The 22382-nt window shown below is 42.6% G+C and overlaps 1 protein-coding gene across 2 annotated transcripts; it reads left to right on the top strand.

Moving 5' to 3' along the window:
- Positions 1-487: 487 nt before the first annotated feature.
- Positions 488-22311, top strand: si:ch211-278j3.3 (E3 ubiquitin-protein ligase RNF19B). Of its 2 annotated transcripts, none has more exons than XM_034580211.1 (10): positions 488-774; positions 10440-11056; positions 11821-12311; positions 15614-15819; positions 16120-16267; positions 18636-18798; positions 19026-19140; positions 21099-21230; positions 21346-21616; positions 21791-22311. In XM_034580211.1, the coding sequence occupies exons 2-10, from the start codon at positions 10904-10906 to the stop codon at positions 22056-22058; spliced, it is 1947 nt and encodes a 648-aa protein (XP_034436102.1). In that variant the 5' UTR covers positions 488-774; positions 10440-10903; the 3' UTR covers positions 22059-22311. The 2 variants fall into 2 exon arrangements, with proteins under 2 accessions (XP_034436102.1, XP_034436103.1); XM_034580212.1 differs by having other exon boundaries at positions 15614-15816.
- The last annotated feature ends 71 nt before the right edge of the window (positions 22312-22382 follow it).

Here is a 22382-nt window from a genome sequence, read left to right on the forward strand (position 1 = left end):
GTAATCACAAACCCATGTGCAGTCTGTGTACATTTGTCTGTGATAACAGTGCCTTTTGTGTTTTCACAACTTTATTCACAAACTTGTATCCATAGAAACATTGCAGGTATGTGCTCGACACATAAAATAACCAGCTTAAGTGAAGAGAGCAGTTAAATGAACAGAATATGGATACATAAATATTAGTAAATAGTAAAGAAAAGTTTGTTATTGGTTGGACACTATTTGGACAGTTTAGTTGTTGTTTTAGTGTCTTTAAGCTGTAAATTAAATTCCAGTGAAATGAAGGCTATAGTTTAGTGCATTTATGTATGTGACAATTCCCTTACATCATCATTAGGGTTTATAATAAAGTCAATCTTTCAAATAAAATGTGACTGGGCTTTTATCAATAGGAGATCCTGGGACTGTGCGTCATCCCATTGGCTCATGTCACTGCAGTGTGCCTCCCCTCTCTCCCTCCCTCCCCTCTCTCTCTCTCCCTCAGTCTGCTGCTGCTGCTGCACAGTGGGGGGGGGGACTCTCTCTCTCCTGCACCGCGGGGGTCTCCTTCTCTGCACCGGGCCCGGACTCCACCATCACACCCTCCCTCTCTGCAGCCTCCATCGGTCGCCCAGTTGCCGTCGGTGCGGCGGTGGAGAGAGGAAACGAGGAAGAGGAGGACACAAGAGGAGGCTTTTGGAGGAAGATTGCCGTGCCACCGTTCGGTCCTGGAGGGGAGGAGCCAGTTGTTGATCTCTACGCTGCAGAGACAAGGCGCCGCGCACAGCAGAGGTAAGACACCGTTTACGTAATGTGCAATTATAGCGTGTTTTTTGTCGCGCGCCCGTGGCCCGGTGCAGACTCTCAGATGCGCATTTTAGACGCACGTAGCGCTGCCATGCCTCGTGTCCAAGGAGGTGAGAGAGAGATACATGCAGGGTGACGCGAACACGGAGGCTGTTAAACATGCCACTCCCTGCGATAGCGGCACTGATGCCCTGATCAGACCTGCCTTTAAAAATGCATGTGGGAAATCTGTCATTCTATACATAATTAAACGAGTGTGGGATATGTCTGGCTTAATAACACATTCAACGTCATTTGAATTCCCAATTGCATCCACATTATGTGCACCTCAGGCCTGCATGTGGTTTATTTGGTGGAATAATAAAATATATCTATTTTTTTGCAAGGTTAAAAAGTAAGAATGAATGATTTACACGAGAATCAAAAAGACTTGTAGCACTGCTGTACCATTTTACACCTATACACTGCACTGTAAGGAAACCACATCTAATCTCTTATATTGTCCTTATTCAACAGTATGAAGTGTAGGGGGGGGGGCTGCCAGAGGTCACTAAGAAACAGTGTTGAGCAGCACATGGTGCAGAAAGAGAGTATTTTTGGTCAGGGATGCTACAGAGCACAGGAGTGTGTGTGTGTGTGTTAGTGTGTGTGTTAGTGTGTGTGTGTTTTGTTACCTCTTAAGGACCTTTTCAAGCATAAACACTGACCTTATGAGGACCAGTAGACCTCATATAGAACAGTGTCTGGTCCTAATCAGGTAAAACCTATTTTCTGAGACCCTGGTTAAGGTTAGAGGTAAAATGTGAATTGGGGTTAGGTTAAGGTCAGACATTGATTGATCACTGTAAAGAGTAGGGATAAGGGTCTGGTTCGGCTGTACACAAAGAATGGGAATCAATGCAAAGTATTGCAGTGTGTGTGTGTGTGTGTGTGTGTGTGTGTGTGTGTGTGTGTGTGTGTGTGTGTGTGTGTGTGTGTGTGTGGGGGGGGGGGGGGGGGGGCTGAGGTCACTCTCATGCCTCTGAAACCCGCATTGCTGATGTGGGCTTGTGTCCAGCCAACGGATATTTAATATGGTGTAACATCAGGTCTCCCTCCACCGAGGAACAGAGCTCAACACACGAGAACTGACTGAAAACCAATTGTCTTTTTGATGACAGTGATCGTACAGGCGCAACATGGCGAGGTTCTTCCCCATTTTGGCATTTCCGAGGAACGGGAGGCTGGTTTGAGGCAGATGCTTGTTGTGTAATAATCCCCTCTGTCATTGATATTTCATCTGTCATCCAGCGGAGGGCCATTCCACAGGATCCAACATGCATCATTTGTGAGAGGCTGTAGAAATACCTTGAAGCAGCTGAGATTCACAGGATCACATCCAGATTTGTAAGAAATGCAACAAAAAGCTTGGTTTGTAAAACTTAATTTCGTGGCAGCTCATTTGCATCTGATTCATACTTGGATGAAGGGGTCAGATTGAGTTAATCTCATATTCTCGTGACTCAGAAACAACCATCTGTGCAGGTCAGGTGCCACGGTTGGCCGTCGCTCCCTCAAAGTTCATATGTTGTTTGTTTTCTAGTTGTTGTGTTAAAATTTTGTATCATGGTTATAGTTAACAAAGTTGCCACAGTTATCAGTATTATCGTTTAAAAAGTGCTGATACTCAAACTAAAGTTATTTCACCATGTTTTATTCTCTAGTAATATATGTATTATAAATAAAAATAATAATACAGCACCATATAACATCACGTCAAATGTGCAAGGTTTCAATGAAGAAGGAAGGCTTTAGCTTGCTATAGAAGATTTTAGTTTTTTTCTGAAAACTTTCTTTTAATGCAAGTTTAAATGAATCCTTGAATGATTAAATCAAATGTGCATATCGATATATTATGGTCCAGACTTCGACCCCAAATCTCTGAGATTTAGAACCAAACATCAGCATTTGGTAAACACATGCAATTTAGTGTCAATAGACGCTAACGGTTGGCTTGCTATGGGCTGAGCACCAGCAGCTCTTCTGTTCCGGCGTCAACCAAATCACCACGTTAACTACTTTAATTAAAGATTGAAACAGTACAACTAACCATTAGGAGTTTTACCACCGAATACAGTGAGTATAAGCTACCATTTGGGTGGGATGTCCCCTTTAAACTCCTGCTCTTAAAACTTTTTTACCTGTAATGCAGATCTGTGCACGTGTTTGTGCTGCTTCTCTCGCCAAACCTAAATCTGTGTGATGCTGAATCATGTCGGAGAGTAAGAAAACAAGGCTGCAGCCAAATCCTCTTCATATTGTGCAATGATGTCGAGCGTTGCTGTCGGCCAACAGATCGCTTCTCTGGATGAATTAAAAATGAGGGGTTTGCTGCTGTGAATTAAGACTTAGACATGTGTCTGGAGCCTGTTGTAGTGGATAGCACATGGGAAGGGCTGCCATTACTTTCCTTGTTTGCTATAAAAGCAGCTGTGATGTGCAGGAGGTGGTTACAAAGTCAAACAGCCATTTTGGTGAAATAATCCTGAGTTTGGCAATGAATATAAAATATATTCTACCATCCCTCCTAACTGCTCTGAATGATGGATTTGATAATGATGAAACCATATCGATTCATTATTGTTTGTTAGTTCGCAGGATTATGCAAATACTACTGGACCGATTACCACTAGACTTTGTAGAAGGATGTGGTAAAGGTCAGGAAAGAACCCATGGCATTTTGGTGCGGATTCGGATCCGATGGCGGCCCCAAGACATTTTTATTTTACTTTCTGTAACATTGTGAAAAAGGACATTTAAAAAAAAAAAAAATTGTGTGAATCTTGTTTTAAAATATCAGCTATTGATGATTCTGCTGATCATAATACAAACCTGGATCTAGTGGATTTAAATGTGATTTCATTGGGGTGTAGGGTTTTTTCAGCTGCTGTAACTACCATCAACGTATAGCTGAGAATGTAGTTTTATTATCTCATAAGGCTTGTTTAAAATATTAGGCGACCTTGGGCCTTGGCTGAGGTATGAGCTCGAGAGATTCTAAATTCAGAGGTCAACTTCAGAGCAAATGATCCCTGCTGGAGAACTGTTAAATCCTCCACAAAAAATATGAAGCCTAACTCGACGTATATTTACAGTTTTATCACAATTATTCAAAGTCATTAATTCAAATATTTCAGTTTGGACTTCCACCTGCATGGAGGGCGATTTTAGTTTTGTGTCCCAGAAAGAAAGTTCTAGGACATATTTTGTGTTTGTCCTCTAATTCTCAGCTAATCCCTCGAGACGCCTTTAAGAATTTGAATTCCTGTAAAAGCTGTTTTTTTTATCGGGTTGCTTGTTCTCCGTGGCCGAGAAAGTGAAGTGAAGTATAAAACATCAAAGGAGCGCCTGTAGTGTACAGAGGGGAGGTCAAATCTTTAAGTGCATCTTTGGCCTGAGGAGCATTTTACGTTATACTGTACACACACACACACACACACACACACACACACACACACACACACACACACACACACACACACACACACACACACACACACATCAACATAATCATTCAAGAGAAAAGAAAACCACTAAGCTGTGAACTGGAGACGTGCCCTTTCTCTCTCTCTCTCTCTTTCCGAGCAGCATCTGTATCCATCCCTGTTGCTGTTGTTAACCATGGTCCCCTGAGCTTTGTGAGGGACGTTAGGACCTTTCTCTCTCTCTCTCTCTCTCTCTCTCTCCCCACTGTCTCGTCTTTAGATACATTAGAAAGAAAAAGGTCGTTAAGTTTGCATAACTTAGTAATTTAAAAATACTATTAAGACTTAGATACAAGAGTGTGTTTCAATATGTGTTCATCGATTAGCTTGGATACTTTTTTTGGGCATGAAATTCTTGGGTTTAAATTCAGTGATCAGAGATGTTGGTGGCACTGGTTGAACTTAATCTCATTTAAATTGCACCATTTTCTTTATTCTGTGTATTCCTTTGTAGTATTTAATATAATTTACTTTCTTAACCCAGGTTAACCCCAGTTTGCTCTTTAAATCGAGGGCTAACAGCATCATAAAAACATAGTAAAGCTCATTTTGTCGTAACACTTTATTGAAGCTTGTGATTATTTTCTAAAATAAATGTTGAAACTAATATGATACTGTGTTTCATCTCCTCAATATTTGGGAGCTACAATGAGAAACTCAACAGAGAAGTTTGATGGAGGTTGTCCACACTCTTGTCTTTGTGATGACTGAAGTTTTGTTGGTTCAGTGACGTTAAAGACATTAAAATGAGGTCATCACCAAACATTTTGACTCTTGATGTCCCACAACCGCCTTCTAATTACAAGATTTGCCTGTGACTATACATTTCTACTGCAAACAGTAACTCTCACTGTGTTTGTCTCATAGCCACTGAACATAGAAGATAAATAGCATCTCGTTATCCAGACGTTTCTTCTGCCTTGTGCAGGCACACACTGTAATTCAACTGTGTCCTATATGTGCATCTGGGTGCCTGTGTGTGCGGACGATGTGTCTGTGTGTGCAACTCGTGGTTTTTGATGGATGGACGATCTATAACGGTGTACGCCTGCCCTGCAAAGATTTTCAACAAGACAATCGGAGTCAAAGAACAGGATGTGTGATGAATGGAAGAAAAAGTTTAAGAAAAAGTTGAGTCATGTAGTCAAAAGTCCTCTGTCCAGCATCGGTCTTACTTTGGTGGATTTTACAGGCCATCTCAAAGGGACCTGTGAGAATACTTTGGTTTATTCTAGGGACCACAGTGCAGTATTCCTGAAGTAATAGCGCAGTTGCTGAATGGAGCCGATTCTCAGCCCAAACCGGCCCAAGTCTGAGCAGCTACACCGGAGTGAAATCAGACAGTCAGCTCACATTTTGTCCTTTGTTATCAAAACACGACAAAAATTGATTTAAATGCTGATATTTAGCCGAGAAATGCAATGTTTATGGTTATATAATGTAGGTTAGAGTATAGATGTAGTTTTGCTTTTAGTTCACTACGTCCATTTTTCATAAAAAATGATTGTGTGAAATATTTGAGTAAAAATAAATTGCGATTCTAGTAAAAGCTGAACTTGTTATTAACTCAAGGTCCCTCATTGTTTATTTTTCTGTGTGTACGATTTTTGTATCATTTGGAAGTTTTATACGCTGTTGATATAATGTTCTGTAAGATCTGATTTCATATGAGCAGCTTTTTTCTTGTGTTGTGAGAAGTGAGTTTTTTTTTAAAGCGTCCCTTTAATTCTGAACTTTTTGATGAAAAACTTCTTACCTCACGGTGTCAACTTATCTTCAGTCTTTAGGCAGCAAATTGTGTTGTGGTAATTACTCGGCTATCTGTCTTTAGTGCCGAGTGATAAGCTCTGCCTCGAGCACACTGAGCTGTAGTTTAGACACACAGTGCTCCTTCTGTGTGTGTGTGTGTGTGTGTGTGTGTGTGTGTGTGTGTGTGTGTGTGTGTGTGTGTGTGTGTGTGTGTGTGTGTGTGTGTGTGTGTGTGTGTGTGTGTGTGTGTGTGTGTGTGTGTGCCTGCCTGCCTGAGCGTGTATATTTATTACACCATATATTGACACTATGTTCATGGCATGCGAACGGAACTCTTATATGTGTTATGTGTGTGTTATGTGATGTTTTCACAAGTGGGAATGATTCCTATAAATAAACAGCAGCCCCACGATGTGTTCATCACGGAACAAAGAGGTTGGTGCTTTGGATCCTGCGCTTGAGATAAGAAAGTCAGTCACCAGGGAACATGGATGTTGGGGAAACTCAAGCGGATGCACAACTGGGATGAAAAATACAAGAGTAACGGTTACTCAAGGCTGTAGAAAATGCAGAAAAACAGTGTTTGGTGAAAAAATGTGGTGGGAGAACTGAAACCTTTCAAACTGATGCTGCAGTATGGTTGCTTTTTTGTTATAATCTGTGTCAGTGACAGCCGAGCTAAGTTTTAGTTTTTATGTTTTCGGGTTGTACATCCGTCCCATTCATGATATCTCAGGAACACCTGTAGAGAATTTCTTCAAATATGGTACTAATGTTCATTTGTGGTCAGCACGTTTTTGACCTTTAGAAATATATCAGGAACACCATCTGTGAATTTCTTTAAATTTGTTATAAACATGCAGTTGGACTCAAAAAGAAACGCGTTAGATTCTGCTGGTCAAAGGTCAAAAGTCAAGGTCAAGGTAACACTGATGTCTCAAAACATGATTTTGGCCATAAATGAAGAAATAATGTGCTTATTATATTATGATTTTTGGACAATTGTCTTAATGGATTCAGTGAAGTTCACCTGTGACATAATAATGTTCTGGAAAAGGTAGAGAAGGAGAGATTGTGATTGAAACATGACTGACTGGCAAGGCGGTGATTCCAGTTACTGTATATATGACTTTATGCTTACAGCTTTTCTAAGCAAATCCAATTTTCCATGAGAAGCTTTGACCTCTGTTGTCCCAAATTACATGTTGAGAAAGATTTGCCGCTGGACCTTTTGTACAAATACATCTGAACTCTGCAATGATTGGAACCATAATGGTCAGGTTGTGGAATGGTCACCCAGAAATGGAAAGACTTCTCAAAGAGAGGGGACTTTAAAGAGCTGGAATCACATTGGTTTCATCTCTGTTTGGTCTTGAAGTAGATTTTTATTGTGAGTAAACACTTTGAAAGAGTTGTATGGACACTGTTGCTGCTGCAACTTTGCCATTGTAACGTCTGTGTTTTCCGCCTTCGTGAAACAGAAAAGCTTAAAACCAGCCCGTTCGTATTATTTTTAGTAGATGGAGACCAGACAATTTTGTATTGGCAACAAGCTTTTGAATCTATTTTTTCCACCTTGTTTATTGTGTCTAAATTTCCATCCGTTTTCTGATTTAATCATTTGGGACTTGAAAAAGGAAAAGAGATCGTATCTTGCTCAAATGTCAAGTCAGTTTTAGAAAAAACATAAACAATAAATCAACCTAAAACATACAAACACAAGATAATAACAGCTGTTGCTCTCTTGCAGCCATATTGTTATGTTAGGGTGTATTGGACAATATCTCAGCTAAATTACTGACAGAAAGAAACTCAAATCGTTAAATCATCAGTTTATGGTGCCAACTTCTCAAAGGGCTTTTCTTTACTCTTAAATTACCATATGCATATAATGATGTGCTGCTGCTGCAAGAGGAGCCTGCTATTCATGTCAATTCGAACATGTCCACAGACCGGAATATAAATACGACGCCAACTCTCTGTCTCTGTGCATGAAAGAAGGTTCGACACTGCAGTGTTACATAAATCCAGATTCTCTTCTGAAACACACACTTCGCTCCGAAATCTTTGAATTTGACTTTTCCTGTAATCACACAATTAGAAAAATATGATTCTGCTTTCCATCTTAAAATACATTGTAATTTATAATCCCATCATTTTTCGTCTCGTCGGATTTCCTGCTCGGCGTGGATATGGAGATGGCTATTTTAATTGGTCTGCGGCCGAATCGTCTCATGCTCTCCGAGCTCTCTGGGCCTGATTACGAAAGCTCACGGCTGCCTAATGGAGACAGAATGTGTTGTCTGTGCTGTCCATCACCGCCCCTCCTCACCCCGGCCCTCACCCTCGCCCTCACCCGTCATCTCTCCCGATTCTTTGTGTCGGACCGGTCACAACGCTCTCATCCATCTGCTCTTTGTGCTTCAAGGCTGTGACCTCACCGCTCATGTCTGAGTCTGTGCGAAAGGGGAGGCGACTCAAACCTCACAATTAGTATTTTATTATAACATTAGACGACTCGCTGAGGGTTTCATATAGGAGAGAGAGTGTGGGTGAAAAGATGTAGCTCTTTTTGGTGAAATTGCTATTTTTGCATTATCATTGAAAGGTCAAATTTTTAAATGGGTTCCTGGGACTTGTTCCCTTCGAGTAAATGCCATGTGCTGTCAGGCCTAAATCCTCTGTTTACAAGTAAAACCCTCGAAGAGACTGAATCCACTATTTAGATGCAAAGCTTGTATTTCAGTGGAGCAGTTTTGCATTGATTAAAAATGAATAGTTTGCTAACGACGGAGACGCGATGAATGAAACATCACAGCGCAGATCGAGCGCTCTGTCTTTTCCTGCTGGATGCTCTGAATAATGTGGCTGTGAATTTGCAGCCATGAGAGATGAAGTTCATAGACGACATTTACATTCATGCACACGGGGTTCACACAGAGGTTCCTCGACATGGAAAATGTTCAAAAGAGAAGCGAAGTTCAAAGGAGAGCAATAAAATAAGCGGTGGTGAGTTGCATGATGAATTATGGCTGTGGAATTAATGTTGAGCAGCACAATATGGTTTAGATTCTCAGTCCCGAACCCCTTAACATGAAGAAATGTCTGCCTGCAACCATGTTAAAATATGTTAAAGTAAGTAATTTGCACAGTTTCAACTAAATAGTGATTTTTATTTTGTCATTCTATTGCGAAAATTTGATGAAAGAAGCAATTCTGAAAAAGTAAAACCATACAAAACAACATATTTGTAAACATTATCTGTTAATGCTGTACAGCAAAGAGTTTTTTTGTCAAGAGTCTTCTGTTAATCAGCTTATTCTTCATTAATTTTTAATTTTCAAAAACAGCAGGTGGTCTAGTGCAGTTTTTCCCAAACCCATTTTGGATTGTGACCCCTTAACCCTGTGAAATCTGCTGGTGGGCCAGTTTTTACATCATTAATTTTCCTTGCTGTTCAAATGCTTCATACCTCTAATTTCTGTAAGAAATCTAAGATCAAAGGTTAGGTAAGTCAGATACCCATAAATGATGTAATTACAGAAATTATGTAAATTTAAAAAATGGCTGAATAAACACGTAAAACATATTTATCCAAAACAAAATTTATAAACATTAACAACATATTTCGGAAGTTATTTGAATTGTGTAAATTTCTATCTTTGCAAAGCAGGTTATGTTTTCATCCCTGTTTGTTTTTAAGCAAGACTACACATAAACTACCGGACGGATTACCATGAAACTTGGTGGAAGGATGTTTTATGGGTTGCAGGAAAATCCATAAAATGTTGGTGTGGATCAGGATGAGGGGGCGGATTGAACATTGCAACATTTTCACAATTTTCCAAGGAAATAATAAATTCATTGATCTTGATGAAATAAATCCGGCACATTTAGTTTTTGAGATATGCCCGTTCTTCCCTGCTCCTCTCCGGCCTCTCTCTGGCACCGCAGTGCGTCATCAACACAATGTTTTTTTTACCATATGAAAGGAAATGCGATGATATCAGCGAGATGACAGCATCCTTGGCTTTCTGCCACCAAAGAATTGATTTTTCGATTGAATCATGATCATGCAGCCGACGAACTCCCGCAGCCATTTCAGGGAAATCCCCCAGTACAACTTTGATTATATCTGCTCGGAGTCATTTGAACAACATTTTGTGCAAGTATAACACGATATAAATCTTCCTACTGAAAGTTGATTATTGCACAGTAATTATCACTTTTCCTCTGAAGCATTTAGCAGCTCCACTCACTGTGTAGGAACCTTGTGGAGCAAAAGACTTTGATATAATGACAATGTGCCTTTAGAGAGCACTGTGCATATTCACATCTATTTGTAATTCACTGTCATCTTTGCATCTGTGTTTCTAGAGTGAGGGACTGCGACCAGTGAAGAAGACGCACGACATGATGAAGGAGAGTCGGCCAGTTCAGGCCTCGTAGCTCAGACGAGGGAACTGCAGGGGAGGTGGAGGACAGAAAGGACACCGAGGAGACAAAGTGAACCACATGACCAGAACTCGGACGGGCTCCAAATCAGCGATGTTCCCCTCGGGCGGGGATTACCTCCTCCCCGTCGTCTCCCTCACCATCCCTCCCGCTCTTCCTCCCTCGCACAGCAGAGCACACGCCCAGTTCCAAGAGTCGTGAGAGCTCCCTGTGCTCACCCTCCCACACACACACACACACTTGTGCTTACTCTTTCTCCCTCTCTCTCTCACACACACACATTGCACACACACACGCACACACACGCACACACACACAGGGTTGTATCCCGCTCATGGTCGTTTGCCTGCCCTCCTCGGCTGCTTCTCCCGCTCCAGTCCCAGACCATGAAGAGGCCCAAGCAGCAGACGGGGCCACTGAGCTTCCTGAACTTCTTCAGCAGAAAGCCCAAATCGGAGCCGCGGCCCGAGAGGCCCGTGGAAGCGTGGCCCAAAGAGGAGGTGGCCATCACCCTGACGCCCAGCGAGCACCCAGAGCAGGTGAGGAGGCGTCTTTGTCTTCCCACTTTAAAACATACAGCTCAAAGACCAAAGTGTAATAATTGATAAAATAATAAAATCTTATTTCTATAACACTTATCTAAAGAAGGTTATAAAAGGTTTTTTGGAAAATATAAAACACAAACAAGGCAATAAAATGTGTTTTAAGCTGTGATTTAAAAACAGGTTAAGTGCTGGCAAGTCCAATGTCCTCAGGCAATGAGCTCCAGAGCCTTGGGGTCCTGATGGCAAATACTCATAATATTACATAAGGAGTAAGTAGCAGTAGTAATGCAACTGCTTTTACGCATATTTCTAATGGCTCTAACTCCATATACATTTAGCCAGATTTACATTCATTGTTGTAGATGACGTTAAGGTAAATAAAGTTTTAGTGGGTTGTTTTTCCAGACTTTTAGATGTGTGCTGTTGGTTCTTAAAAATGAATAAAACCTGAAGTCTGAAGAACTGATCTGACGAGAGGCTGCAAATCATTAACTTTAGATGTATTACCTTCTGCTTCCTCCCTCTCCCACGCTGCTACAGCCCAAATCCATTAGTGTGTTTATTTAATTAATTGGTAATTTCTAGGAATTATGTTGCCAAGAAACAAAGTGGACCAAAGAGACTATTTACCGACACACACTCGCCCGAACAGATTTTTACTAGAACATTACATTTCACTTTAACCATGTGTGTGAGGACTTTTTTTTCAATGCACCTGAGTGGTTGTGATGAATCAGCAGTTCTGTAACTCTTCACAGGACCTCAGTGTCGCAGCAGACGAGGCTGGAGAATCAAGAGTTTCTGGTGCCGAAAGAGGAGAAGAAGGAGGTGCATCAGCAGCAGCCGGGGCGGGTGAGGAGGCCGCCGCCACGGCCGAATGTGCGTGCGGGGACAGCAGGGGCTCCACCGGCGTCCTGTCCCTCTCCTCCTCCAGCCAGGAGCAGCTATTGGATGAACATCTGGAGGAGTGCCCGCTGTGCCTGCTCAGTCAACCACGTTGCCACTTCCCGCGACTCAGCTCCTGCTCCCACCGGGCGTGCTCCGACTGCCTCCGCCAGTACCTGCGCATCGAGATATCGGAGAGCCGGGTGGGCATCGCGTGCCCGCAGTGCCCCGAGACGCTGGCGCCGCTGGACGTGCGCTCCATCCTGGATGACCAGGCGTTGCTGGAGCGGTTTGAGGAGTACCAGCTGAGGCGTTTTCTAGCTGCTGATCCAGACACACGCTGGTGCCCTGCACCTGACTGCAGGTGAGAAACACGGCCCTGCAACTTTTAGATTCAGGACCAGATCAACAGTTTCCTCACGGAGGCCGCCATGTTTTTAACAGTAGTCCAGACTGGAAAAAACTAGTTTTTATGACAACCGAAGGCCACTACAGGTTCTCTTCCATGTTTGAAGAGGTGAGGGGTCTTCAGCTGCAACATGCACCTTCACCACTAGATGTCACTCAATTCTACACACTGAACCTTTAAATGTCACATTCATTAAAAACGATAAAGAGTCACTTCAGGACATAACTACTTTGATATCCTAGATTGGTGATACCCTAATAAGGAAGGGGATAGAAAATGAAAAGAAACAATAGCTTCTCTTTGTTTAAACTAGATATATGCGAAAAATAAATTTTGAGCAACAAATGCAGTGGTGTGATCCCCTGCACTGTAATTACTTTCTAAAACAACTACCCCTAATCCAACGCTACAGCATGACAGCACTTTTCAAAAACCCTGTCATCTCACCACAGGCTGCACAACATACAAAAACTACTGGGAACAGTTTTTTCAATGTCAAGATGATTGATTGGATGTTTAAAAGCTGCACTGACATCAAGTGAATGCAGATTTGTATAATCACTGTGAGGCGGCTCAAAGTTTGATGCTACCAGTATATTTTTTGCAGATGTTGGAACAGAACACTCTGGTTGTTAAGGATGAGCCAGGCCTTTCAAAGAATCTGTCTAAATCTTCTGTATTTTTATTTGTTTAAATCATATACATGTTTAAAAATTCACCTTTTAATCGGTTTATTCCATCAGAACTTTGAAAGTAATTCTTTGCTTTCTGCCCGGCAAGGATCACTTTACAATTTGCCTTCTCCCTGAGGAGAACTGGCTGAAATGTGGATAACATCACCTCGCGTATTTAAAGTGCAGCCACACTGGGATTTCATTTCAGAATCGATCTAAGAAATAATCATAAATCAAACAGAGAGAAATCCATTGTGGAATAGTTAGAGACAGCAGCCTCAATAGACCACAATGCATTGCAACAACCATGCTCAGAGTTAACTCTCTTCTTTTCTCTGCTCGTAATGACGCTGATCCATAACTGCATCACCCAAATGCTCATAGATGGGTAATGGGATAGGGCTGCTGATGGGAAATCACAATGTGTGTGTGTGTGTGTGTGTGTGTGTGTGTGTGTGTGTGTGTGTGTGTGTGTGTGTGTGTGTGTGTGTGTGTGTGTGTGTGTGTGTGTGTGTGTGTGTGTGTGTGTGTGTGTGTGTGTGTTCAGTGGATATTTGTGTTCAGGAGGAGCACGTATGCATGCACCAGGGTTCAGGACCCAGTGGTATACGGTCTGTCTCCCCAGCTGTCAGTGCTCACAGCCCTGTCATCATGTACAGTACGAGTGGAGCAGAGATCAATACACCAATCTGTCTGATGCTGCGCTGAATTAAATGTAACACACAGAAACAAGAGATCGAGTTTCTGAGGTGACAAACCGAACAAAAAAGAATCGCACAATTTTAGTTTTGACATATTCTTAAAGTACAGGTTGCTGATGTGGTGTTTTAGATTTTAAATGACCAAAGGTTCCCACAGGAAGCAGCTTTTGAAGCTTTTGACCTGTTATGTAAACTATAAGTTCACATTTGCGGGGTTTTGTCTCCCATGTTCCCGACATACAGACATTCCTCGAGGTCTTAGGGACAGAAGCTTAGCTGGAGATTATCTTGGTTCTGAGAAAGTGTAGCAAAATGTGGGGTTTTGTGCACTTGTGAGTCTGTGCGAACACATTTGTCGGGGTTTTGTATGCTGCATATGTGATGCTGCTGCAGGGCAGGAGCTTTCTAATGGGAAGCAGTGAGGAGTTGGTCATGCAAGACAGAGAATCTGCTGCACGGGTCCAGCTGCCTAAAACCTTTCTGTGTCCATGTTAAATAACAGAACTTCTGTCCACTGTTTTTGCAGTTTGATGTTTGAGGAAACTTAACTTGACAATAAATTTGTATATTATGCTGTATATTTTTTATAGATAAATATATATGTTTTATATTTAAAAAAAATCTAGCTTCAATCTGCATAGAGCCATAATATGATGGCCCTTGTTAAAATTATGCAGTTGCATCTTCGGGTACTTGTTGGATCCGAATGAAAATAAAGAATATTGTAAAAAAGCACATTTAAATTCCACCAAAATACATTGTGTTTATTCTTGAGCTCCAGAAAACATGTTGAAACCATTCACTATTTTTTCAGACTTGTTTTGTTTACGTCCAAATTAAATTGACTAACACTATGCCTGTTTCCTGCCTGTTGCTATGGCGCTGCGACTGCATGTTTCTTTCAAACTGTCACTCAACAGTATAGCCTGAAACACATTGGGTGGGGGGGGATGTGTGTTGTGTAACATGTGCTCGTGCTAGCCTGTGCATCCATGTGCACGATATGTAAATGAAAAACCAATCCACAGCACTTCTTGTTACTTCACTGATGTGCAGAATCATGCATATGCAGAGGTTGACACTAGAAGGGGTGTTCAGTGTTCCTTGTCTGGTATTACCCCTGTTTATCATAACGTCTTTTAACATCTTGCCAGTTGTTGTTGGTATCTTTGGAAACTGAATGTTAGAGCTGATAAGATCGGCTTTGTTCAGCCAAAAGTGTCGAGAGTCAGACATTTCAAATGGAAATACCGAAGCGGAACCCTGAGAAGCCGACTGATTATCCTCGTATGTGTGTGGCCTTCATTTTGTCTGAGCCGGCGTCCTTTTCAGATAAACCTGAAAACTCCACAACGCTGGAGATGAAATACTTCACATCAGAGCCGTACCACATGATTTTTTTCTACGTCAAAATTTATGTTGATATCCCCTCAGATTCGGTCCACAGGCATGAAGCTCCTTGTTATCATCGTCATGGCTGCTCAAGATCTGAAGATGGAATTATTCTGGCTCCTGTGTTGAACTGTGGGAAACAGTCCCACAGTTAGTTGAAGCTGTCACTGAACCAACAAGCAAAAATGTTAATGAGCAATTCAGTGTGAATCACCAGAGTAAACAGCAAAACAATACAAGGAAAGAAATAGATTTGAGAATCATTGTCTTTTGTTCGATATATTCCAGTCAGCCAAGCAAAGCTGTGACATTAAAATGAAACTGCATCATCTGTGAGTCACATCTGGAACATGGTGCGGTAACAGGGCAGGAAAAGGGAGAAGACCTGGACTGAAACCTACCCAATTTCTGCGGATGTGTCCTTCATGAGCACAATTATCATATCAACCATATCCACTCTGCCATCTCTCTCTCTCTCTCTCCCCTTCAGCTATGCAGTGATAGCTTACGGCTGTGCGGAGTGTCCCAAGCTGAGCTGCGGCCGCGAGGGATGTGACACGGAGTTCTGCTACCACTGTCGCCAGCTGTGGCATCCCAACCAGACGTGCGACCAGGCCCGGCGGCAGCGAGCCCGCCACACCTCAGGTGGCAACGATGCCTCCACGCTGTACGTCTTCAATGAAGAACCTGGAGGAGGTACGACCAGCAGCTTTGTCGCAGTCTCACATATCTTGTAGCCAGGGAATCGGCGAGGTTGGCTCGGTCCAACTGTAACGAAATCCACCCACCGGCACATCTAGCGCACATTAATAAACATGTTGTATCCTGTGTAAAATGACCCCTAAACGATTCTTGGCTCCAGCTTTTGGAGACTCCACAATCTTACTGCTTCAAGCTAAAAGAGGATTTCCTGAAAGTGCCGAGCTCTCCCTTTTACATGAATGAATATTGCAGAGCGTGTGTTGAACCTGTTCCGTGTTCACTCTGTCGCTTCAGATGCGGAGGAGATCAAACCGTGCCCTCGCTGTGGTGCCTACATCATGAAGACCAATGATGGCAGCTGTAACCGTATGAACTGCACTGTGTGTGCCTGTCAGTTCTGCTGGCTGTGTATGCAGGAGATCACCGACGTGCACTACCTCAGGTGTCCTCTTCGCAGTCGGCTCATGAATACACAAGAAACATGCACAAACAAATGCACATATCAAACTCTGAAGCTGTAATTTAATGAACTCTGATGTTTTGGACTATTGGCCAATTTGGGCCTTTTTCAAGATTTTAGACCAAAAGATTATAAACACAAAAAAAGATAATTAAAACTGATTTATAATGTAAATGAATTCCCATTCTGTAGTGAACTATCTTTGTGACCTATATAGTAGAAGCACTGCACAAAAAGTGCAAGAGAAAGAGCAGCAGAATTTGATCCTTCTCAACAGCATGAGGTGGGAAAAAATCGTTGGCACAAGTGCAACTTTGGCCTTTGTAAGATTCAATTTATTCTAAAGAACGAAAAGTTCATCGTCAATTTAATCATTAAATTAGTATACCCTCTATTTCATCTATAGGTGTTAAGCCAGAGATAAATACTTGTCAGGTCAGGAAGGCTCACACGTTATGTCAGTGTTTTTAAGGCTGCACCACTTGCAACCTTTTGTCTGAGCTCCTCCTGGAGGGAGTCACTGCTGACCTGTGTGTCTCCAGATCTCCAGTGCGGCAGAATATAACTCTCTACTGTCCGAGGTCCATTTTAGAACTACAGCATATGAAGGATGTAGAATAAGAGTCTATATAAAGATGGACGATGTGTCTCCACTTCTTTCTGACAACATTTTTTTACTTTGAGCTTTTAATTTGGTTCATGTCCTATCCACCAACATGGAGGAGCACTAGAGAGGGGCAATCAAGATGATTTATTGGCTTCACTTTTGGGGAGCTGTCACGTCGTCCATCTTTATCTACACTGTAAGGTGCAGAGGTGCATGATATTTTTTCACGTATTGATTTTTTTTCCATGTCTCGGGTGTTCTCTGTTCCTGAGTCGCCTTCTTTTCACACTTTCTCTCCTAACTCTCCCGTCCATGCCCCCTCACCCTCCTCTTCTCTCTCCTCACCCCTCTCCGTCTTTCACGCTATAAATAACAGCGATCCTGCTGCAGAAGGGCGAAGCTTTTATCATGTCACCGCAAATCTGCAAGTTCAGTGTACGACTAAATCATCTCGCCATAATGCCACCCCAGAGTGGCGTCGCCCTGAGGTGCTGTGTTCCTCATGTTGTCACTGCGGTTCCTTAATTGCTGCTCGATTAAGACCAAACAGCATTAGTCAGCAATGAGAATTACAGCACGACACCACGGGCTGGTAGGAGATTAATGTAACATTTAAGTCGACAGTTATTTTACCTTTAGTCACATCAGTCCACAGAATATCTGCCTCTGCTTAACAGACGTAAACAAGCCTCTCTCTACTTCTCTTCCATTTCTCTCTTCTCTAAATGAGTGTCATTCAGAAAGGTTAAATGATAAATGCAGATGGGATCATTCACTTTGGGTAATGATGCAATTGCAGCAATTATACAGCCTGCTAATGTCGTCATGCTGTCACGAGCCCACATTTATTTCATTTGTATCTTTAAAAAAAAAAAATCATTCAAAAGTGTTTTATGTGTGTGTCGGAGTTAATTGAAGCTGTGAGAGGTCACGACCTACATGATGATGACATGGTGGAAATTATGGACTGTGCACAGAGATGGATGATGCGTCTCTACTTCCTCCCACTATCCGGGAATGAAATACTAAAATATCCCAAATACGATGTGCTGCTTTGACTTTTTACACTTTTGACACTTTTGAGCCTAAATTATGATGATGCTTTTGTGGTCATAGCTATAAACATGATTGTATCTGTGTATGGATGCGTATGAAGTTTGAAGGACACCAACAAGTTGTGTCAATGAGGTGATGGCAAGAAGAGTCGAGGCCAGGCACATCCAGGCACAGCGATGCTTTGAGCTAAATGCTAACATCAGCATGTTAACATGCTCACAGTGATAATGCTAACATGCTGGTGTTAGCAGGAAATGACCAGATTCACCATTATGTACCTATTAGCATGCTAACATTGGCGAATTAATTTTGCAGCTGCCAAAACCCACAGTACAGGGGAAATGAAATATAGACCTGATAGTGGTTATGGGTGAAAAGCATAGGTCATAATCAAGGTTATGAGATTTCATCCTCTGGGAACCTTGAATATCTTTTGCAAATTTTAAGGACATTTGTCCAATTTTCAATAGATTTCCCACAAGACCAACCATTTCATTCTTGTACAGGAAAAATCAGGGCATCATCAAAGTCATTGGGATTCATCCTCTGGGGAACAAATGTCTTTTCAAAACTTCATAGCCATCCATCCAATAGTGGTGGACAGTCCAACAGACAGACTTGACACGAGCGCCCACCCTGAACTGTTTGCATGATAATAAATCTGACCCCCTCCCGTGTGTATCACAGTCCCTCAGGATGTACATTTTGGGGGAAGAAGCCATGGTCACAAACCCGCAAGGTTCTGTGGCAGGTGGGCATGTTGCTCGGAGCACCGGTGGTCATCTCCCTTATAGCGGGCATCGCCATCCCAGTCATCATTGTGGGCATACCGATCTACATGGGCCGAAAGGTACGAAACTTTCAATGATCATGGGGAAAATACTGGTTTGAAAAGAGGAACTTGCTGAGTTTGCACAACTACACTGCAAAATATTTCCATACGGCCCTGCTGACCTGTGCTGACCTGTGCTGACCTGTGCAAGCTGTTCTCCTTTTCTCTCATGCATGCTTTTTTTTTGGTAGACATGTATAAATGACAGGAATAATTTCATTAATGTTTTATTTGTTACCTTCCAGGTCCATGGTCGCTGTAAGAAAAACAATATCTCAGGAAGCAAGCACTACTTGACTGTGGCAAGTGGGGTGATGATGTCAGTCTTTGTGTCGCCAGTTATAGCAGCTGTCACTGTGGGTAAGAGGCAAACTGCAACACAACCACCTCCTGTCCAGCACGCTGATGCAGTGGCTGAGGCATCTTACACAGGCGCATTAACGGAAACCACAAGTGCAAAAGCCACAACACAACTACAAAAGCCGAACAATGGAAACACAACCGCAACGTAAATGAGTGACAACGAATGGTGACAATGATTTCCGCTGTCCTGCCTCCTGCATGGTTTACCCAAGTACCACTCGTCTGACCCGCTCACTCTAACTCTTATAATGGCTCATGTTAAAGTTACTTAGCTTTGCACAGAGAGTGGCTGCCATACCAGCACCTCTAGACCTCACTGATTAACATGCTGATGTCTGAAAATGTCGGAATATTCCTTTAATAAATCATAGGTTATACACATCTGAACATGTATCCAGGCTTATTATGACCCAAACTTTAAGAGTACACACACACACACACACACACACACACACACACACACACACACACACACACACACACACACACACACACACACACACACTTAAAGTAGTATTTGGATGACTCGTGCCTCTCTCTACTGTAGGTAAAGTTCACAGATGTGACAGACATCCTTAAGGCGTTATCAGCTTCTCAGCTTCCATCTGCAGTGTCACAACCATCTCGGTACCTCACACTGGCGGATCTTCCATTGACTCACACACTCACACACACACATGCATTTAGTCATACGGCTCTCTTCACCCTCCCCTCCTAACCCTCTGTATCCCCCCCGTACTGTCTCTACGCCCCTTGAGTTTCATTTTTCACTCTGGCTTCACTTTGTCGCTGCCGTCTGTTTTGCGCTCCCACCGCTCTACAACTGTTATTTTGTTTCTCATATTTCAGTCGCAGCTCCCTGTCTTGTCCCTCTCTTGACAACGTGCACACAAACACACACACACACACACACACACACACACACACACACACACACACACACACACACACACACACACACACACACACACACACACACACACACACACACAGTTTCTCATGTTCCTTCCACTCTCTGTGATCAGTTTGGCCGACAGCCTCGTCCTCTCGTCCTGGTTTCACCCTGTCGCTGAGTCAATAGCACCCCAGTGTTCCCGCTGGGTTAATGATGTCTCTTTGTTTGGTTGGCACTCTGCTTTGTGTTCCTGAATTCCTCCCTCAATCACAGGTTGCATAATCACACAACACACAGGGGGCTGCTGCTCGTTGAGTTTGGACCTGCGTTGAAAGGACTTTAGTGACGTAGAGTAGAGAGAAACTTGTCTTTGCACTGATGTATAATCATGTATAACCAGGAAATGGAATGGAAACAGAAGAACAGAAGATGCTTCAAAACATAGATAACATTTTAAGGGAATAATGAAGGTTCCCTGAAATAAAATAGCAAGTGATATAAAACAGATATGCCATAGATTAAGAAAATCTTTAAAATAAATACTTAAAATATATCAATAAAGAAACATCGAATTGACTTATATTCAATTAGAATGTATTTAAAAGCTTGGACCCTAGTTTTGCACTTCAGTCCAGTCAATTGTGAAGAAGGAAGGGCTCCCCCTTGTGTTTGTTTCGGGTTATTGCAATAATATACTGAACATGTTTCACTCCCCTAATTTCACAGGCTATAAAACATAAAGCCGCTTATACCAAAATGTATTTGCTATTCATGACGAGTATTCTGCCATGAATCATTAAATCACATTGGATGGATTGGACTTTAATACTAGACATTTGCACAAAGTTGCATTATGGGAATTATTGGTTTCAATATTTTTGAACTCATAGTTTTTAAAAGTCCTCAATGTGGCAATACTCAACAGCAGCAGTACTTTTTAAATAATTATTTGTGTGTTATTAAAAGATAGTTTGTCACAACTGTAGAGAAATGGCTATAATCATATATAATGTTTATTTAAATTGTTTCTCTTACTTTTCTGTTTCCTGTTTCCCTGCAGGTGTGGGTGTGCCGCTAATGCTGACTTATGTGTACGGGGTCGTCCCCATGTCGCTCTGTAGGAACGGCTGGTGTCGACCGCAGAGTGAAGCTCCTGAAACACATAAGATCCAACTGGAGGACTTAGCCAGCTGTGAGTATACAAGTTTACACATTGTAATAATAAATAATAATAATAAAACTGAAATAATTAATTACCGAGTTGTGGTTGTCGGCCTAAACTGATGACCTTTCAACTTCTCTTATAGATCTTCTATTCTCTCATGTAGTCAGCGACCACTGGACGGGTCAGAACAACCCGGCGCTCGGCGACACCAGCGTCGAGGAAGTTAGAGTCAGTATACAGGAAGTGGGCGTCCTCCCGAGTACGAGCACCACGCCCCCAGAGCTAGATAGCTATGTGAGATTGGATGAAGCCACAAAACGCCATGAATATACCCAGCAGGACAGCCCGTCGGACTGCGAGGTGGTCATTGTGCCTGATAGTGAAGTCGAGGACACACAAGCACTTCCTCTGAGGTAACTGTTTCCTCTGGACTGTTTTTAACGTCTTTATTTTAGTAATCTTTGAATTTTCTAAAGTAACACCAGTATTTGTCTTTTATCACTGAGGAGCCCTTTGCATGGTCTAGTTTAGTGCAGCACCTTGCAGCTTCACACCTGATACCCCATCTATTTCTGTTGTCCCTCCAGGGAAGGAACCAATATTGAGGTTCGGGTAGAAATCGAGACCCATCCCAGAGGCGCCCGCCAGTCCAGCCTAAGTAGCATCCTGTCCAGCCGAAGCTTGTCAGTGGAGTCCCTGGGACACTCGCAGTCCCAGGACTTCTTGTGTGCCTCAGAACTGGAAGAAAGGCGAGAGGGGAGACGAGGGAGAGGAGAAGAGCAGGAGGGACGGGAGAAACCAGGAGGGGGAGCAGCCGCAGGAGGGACACCAGTCTTTGAAATAGATGGTGTGTGAGGTCCTCCAGTGCAGGCTTTGTACTTGGTTGAAGATTTTATTCAGGTTTAAATGGACACAAACTAAACCATGTGCTGACGCGTCGCTGGACTGACCTGAAAATCGCTGGCCAAGGCCCCCTCCTGCTTCCAAGACGGGCCCCGTCCACCAGATGCCTTCTAGCGCCGTCCTCTTAAAGGAAGACGTGGGTTTTAGAGAGAGCAAATGAGAAAGATGAGACTGTGTGTGTGTGTGTGTGTGTGTGTGTGTGTGTGTGTGTGTGTGTGTGCGTGTGTGTGTGTGTGTGTTTGGTGTGTCTGTGTGGGTGTGTGTGTGTGTGTCTGT

The sequence above is a fragment of the Hippoglossus hippoglossus genome, chromosome 24 (assembly GCF_009819705.1).
Source record: "Hippoglossus hippoglossus isolate fHipHip1 chromosome 24, fHipHip1.pri, whole genome shotgun sequence".
In the NCBI taxonomy this organism is placed as follows: domain Eukaryota; kingdom Metazoa; phylum Chordata; class Actinopteri; order Pleuronectiformes; family Pleuronectidae; genus Hippoglossus; species Hippoglossus hippoglossus.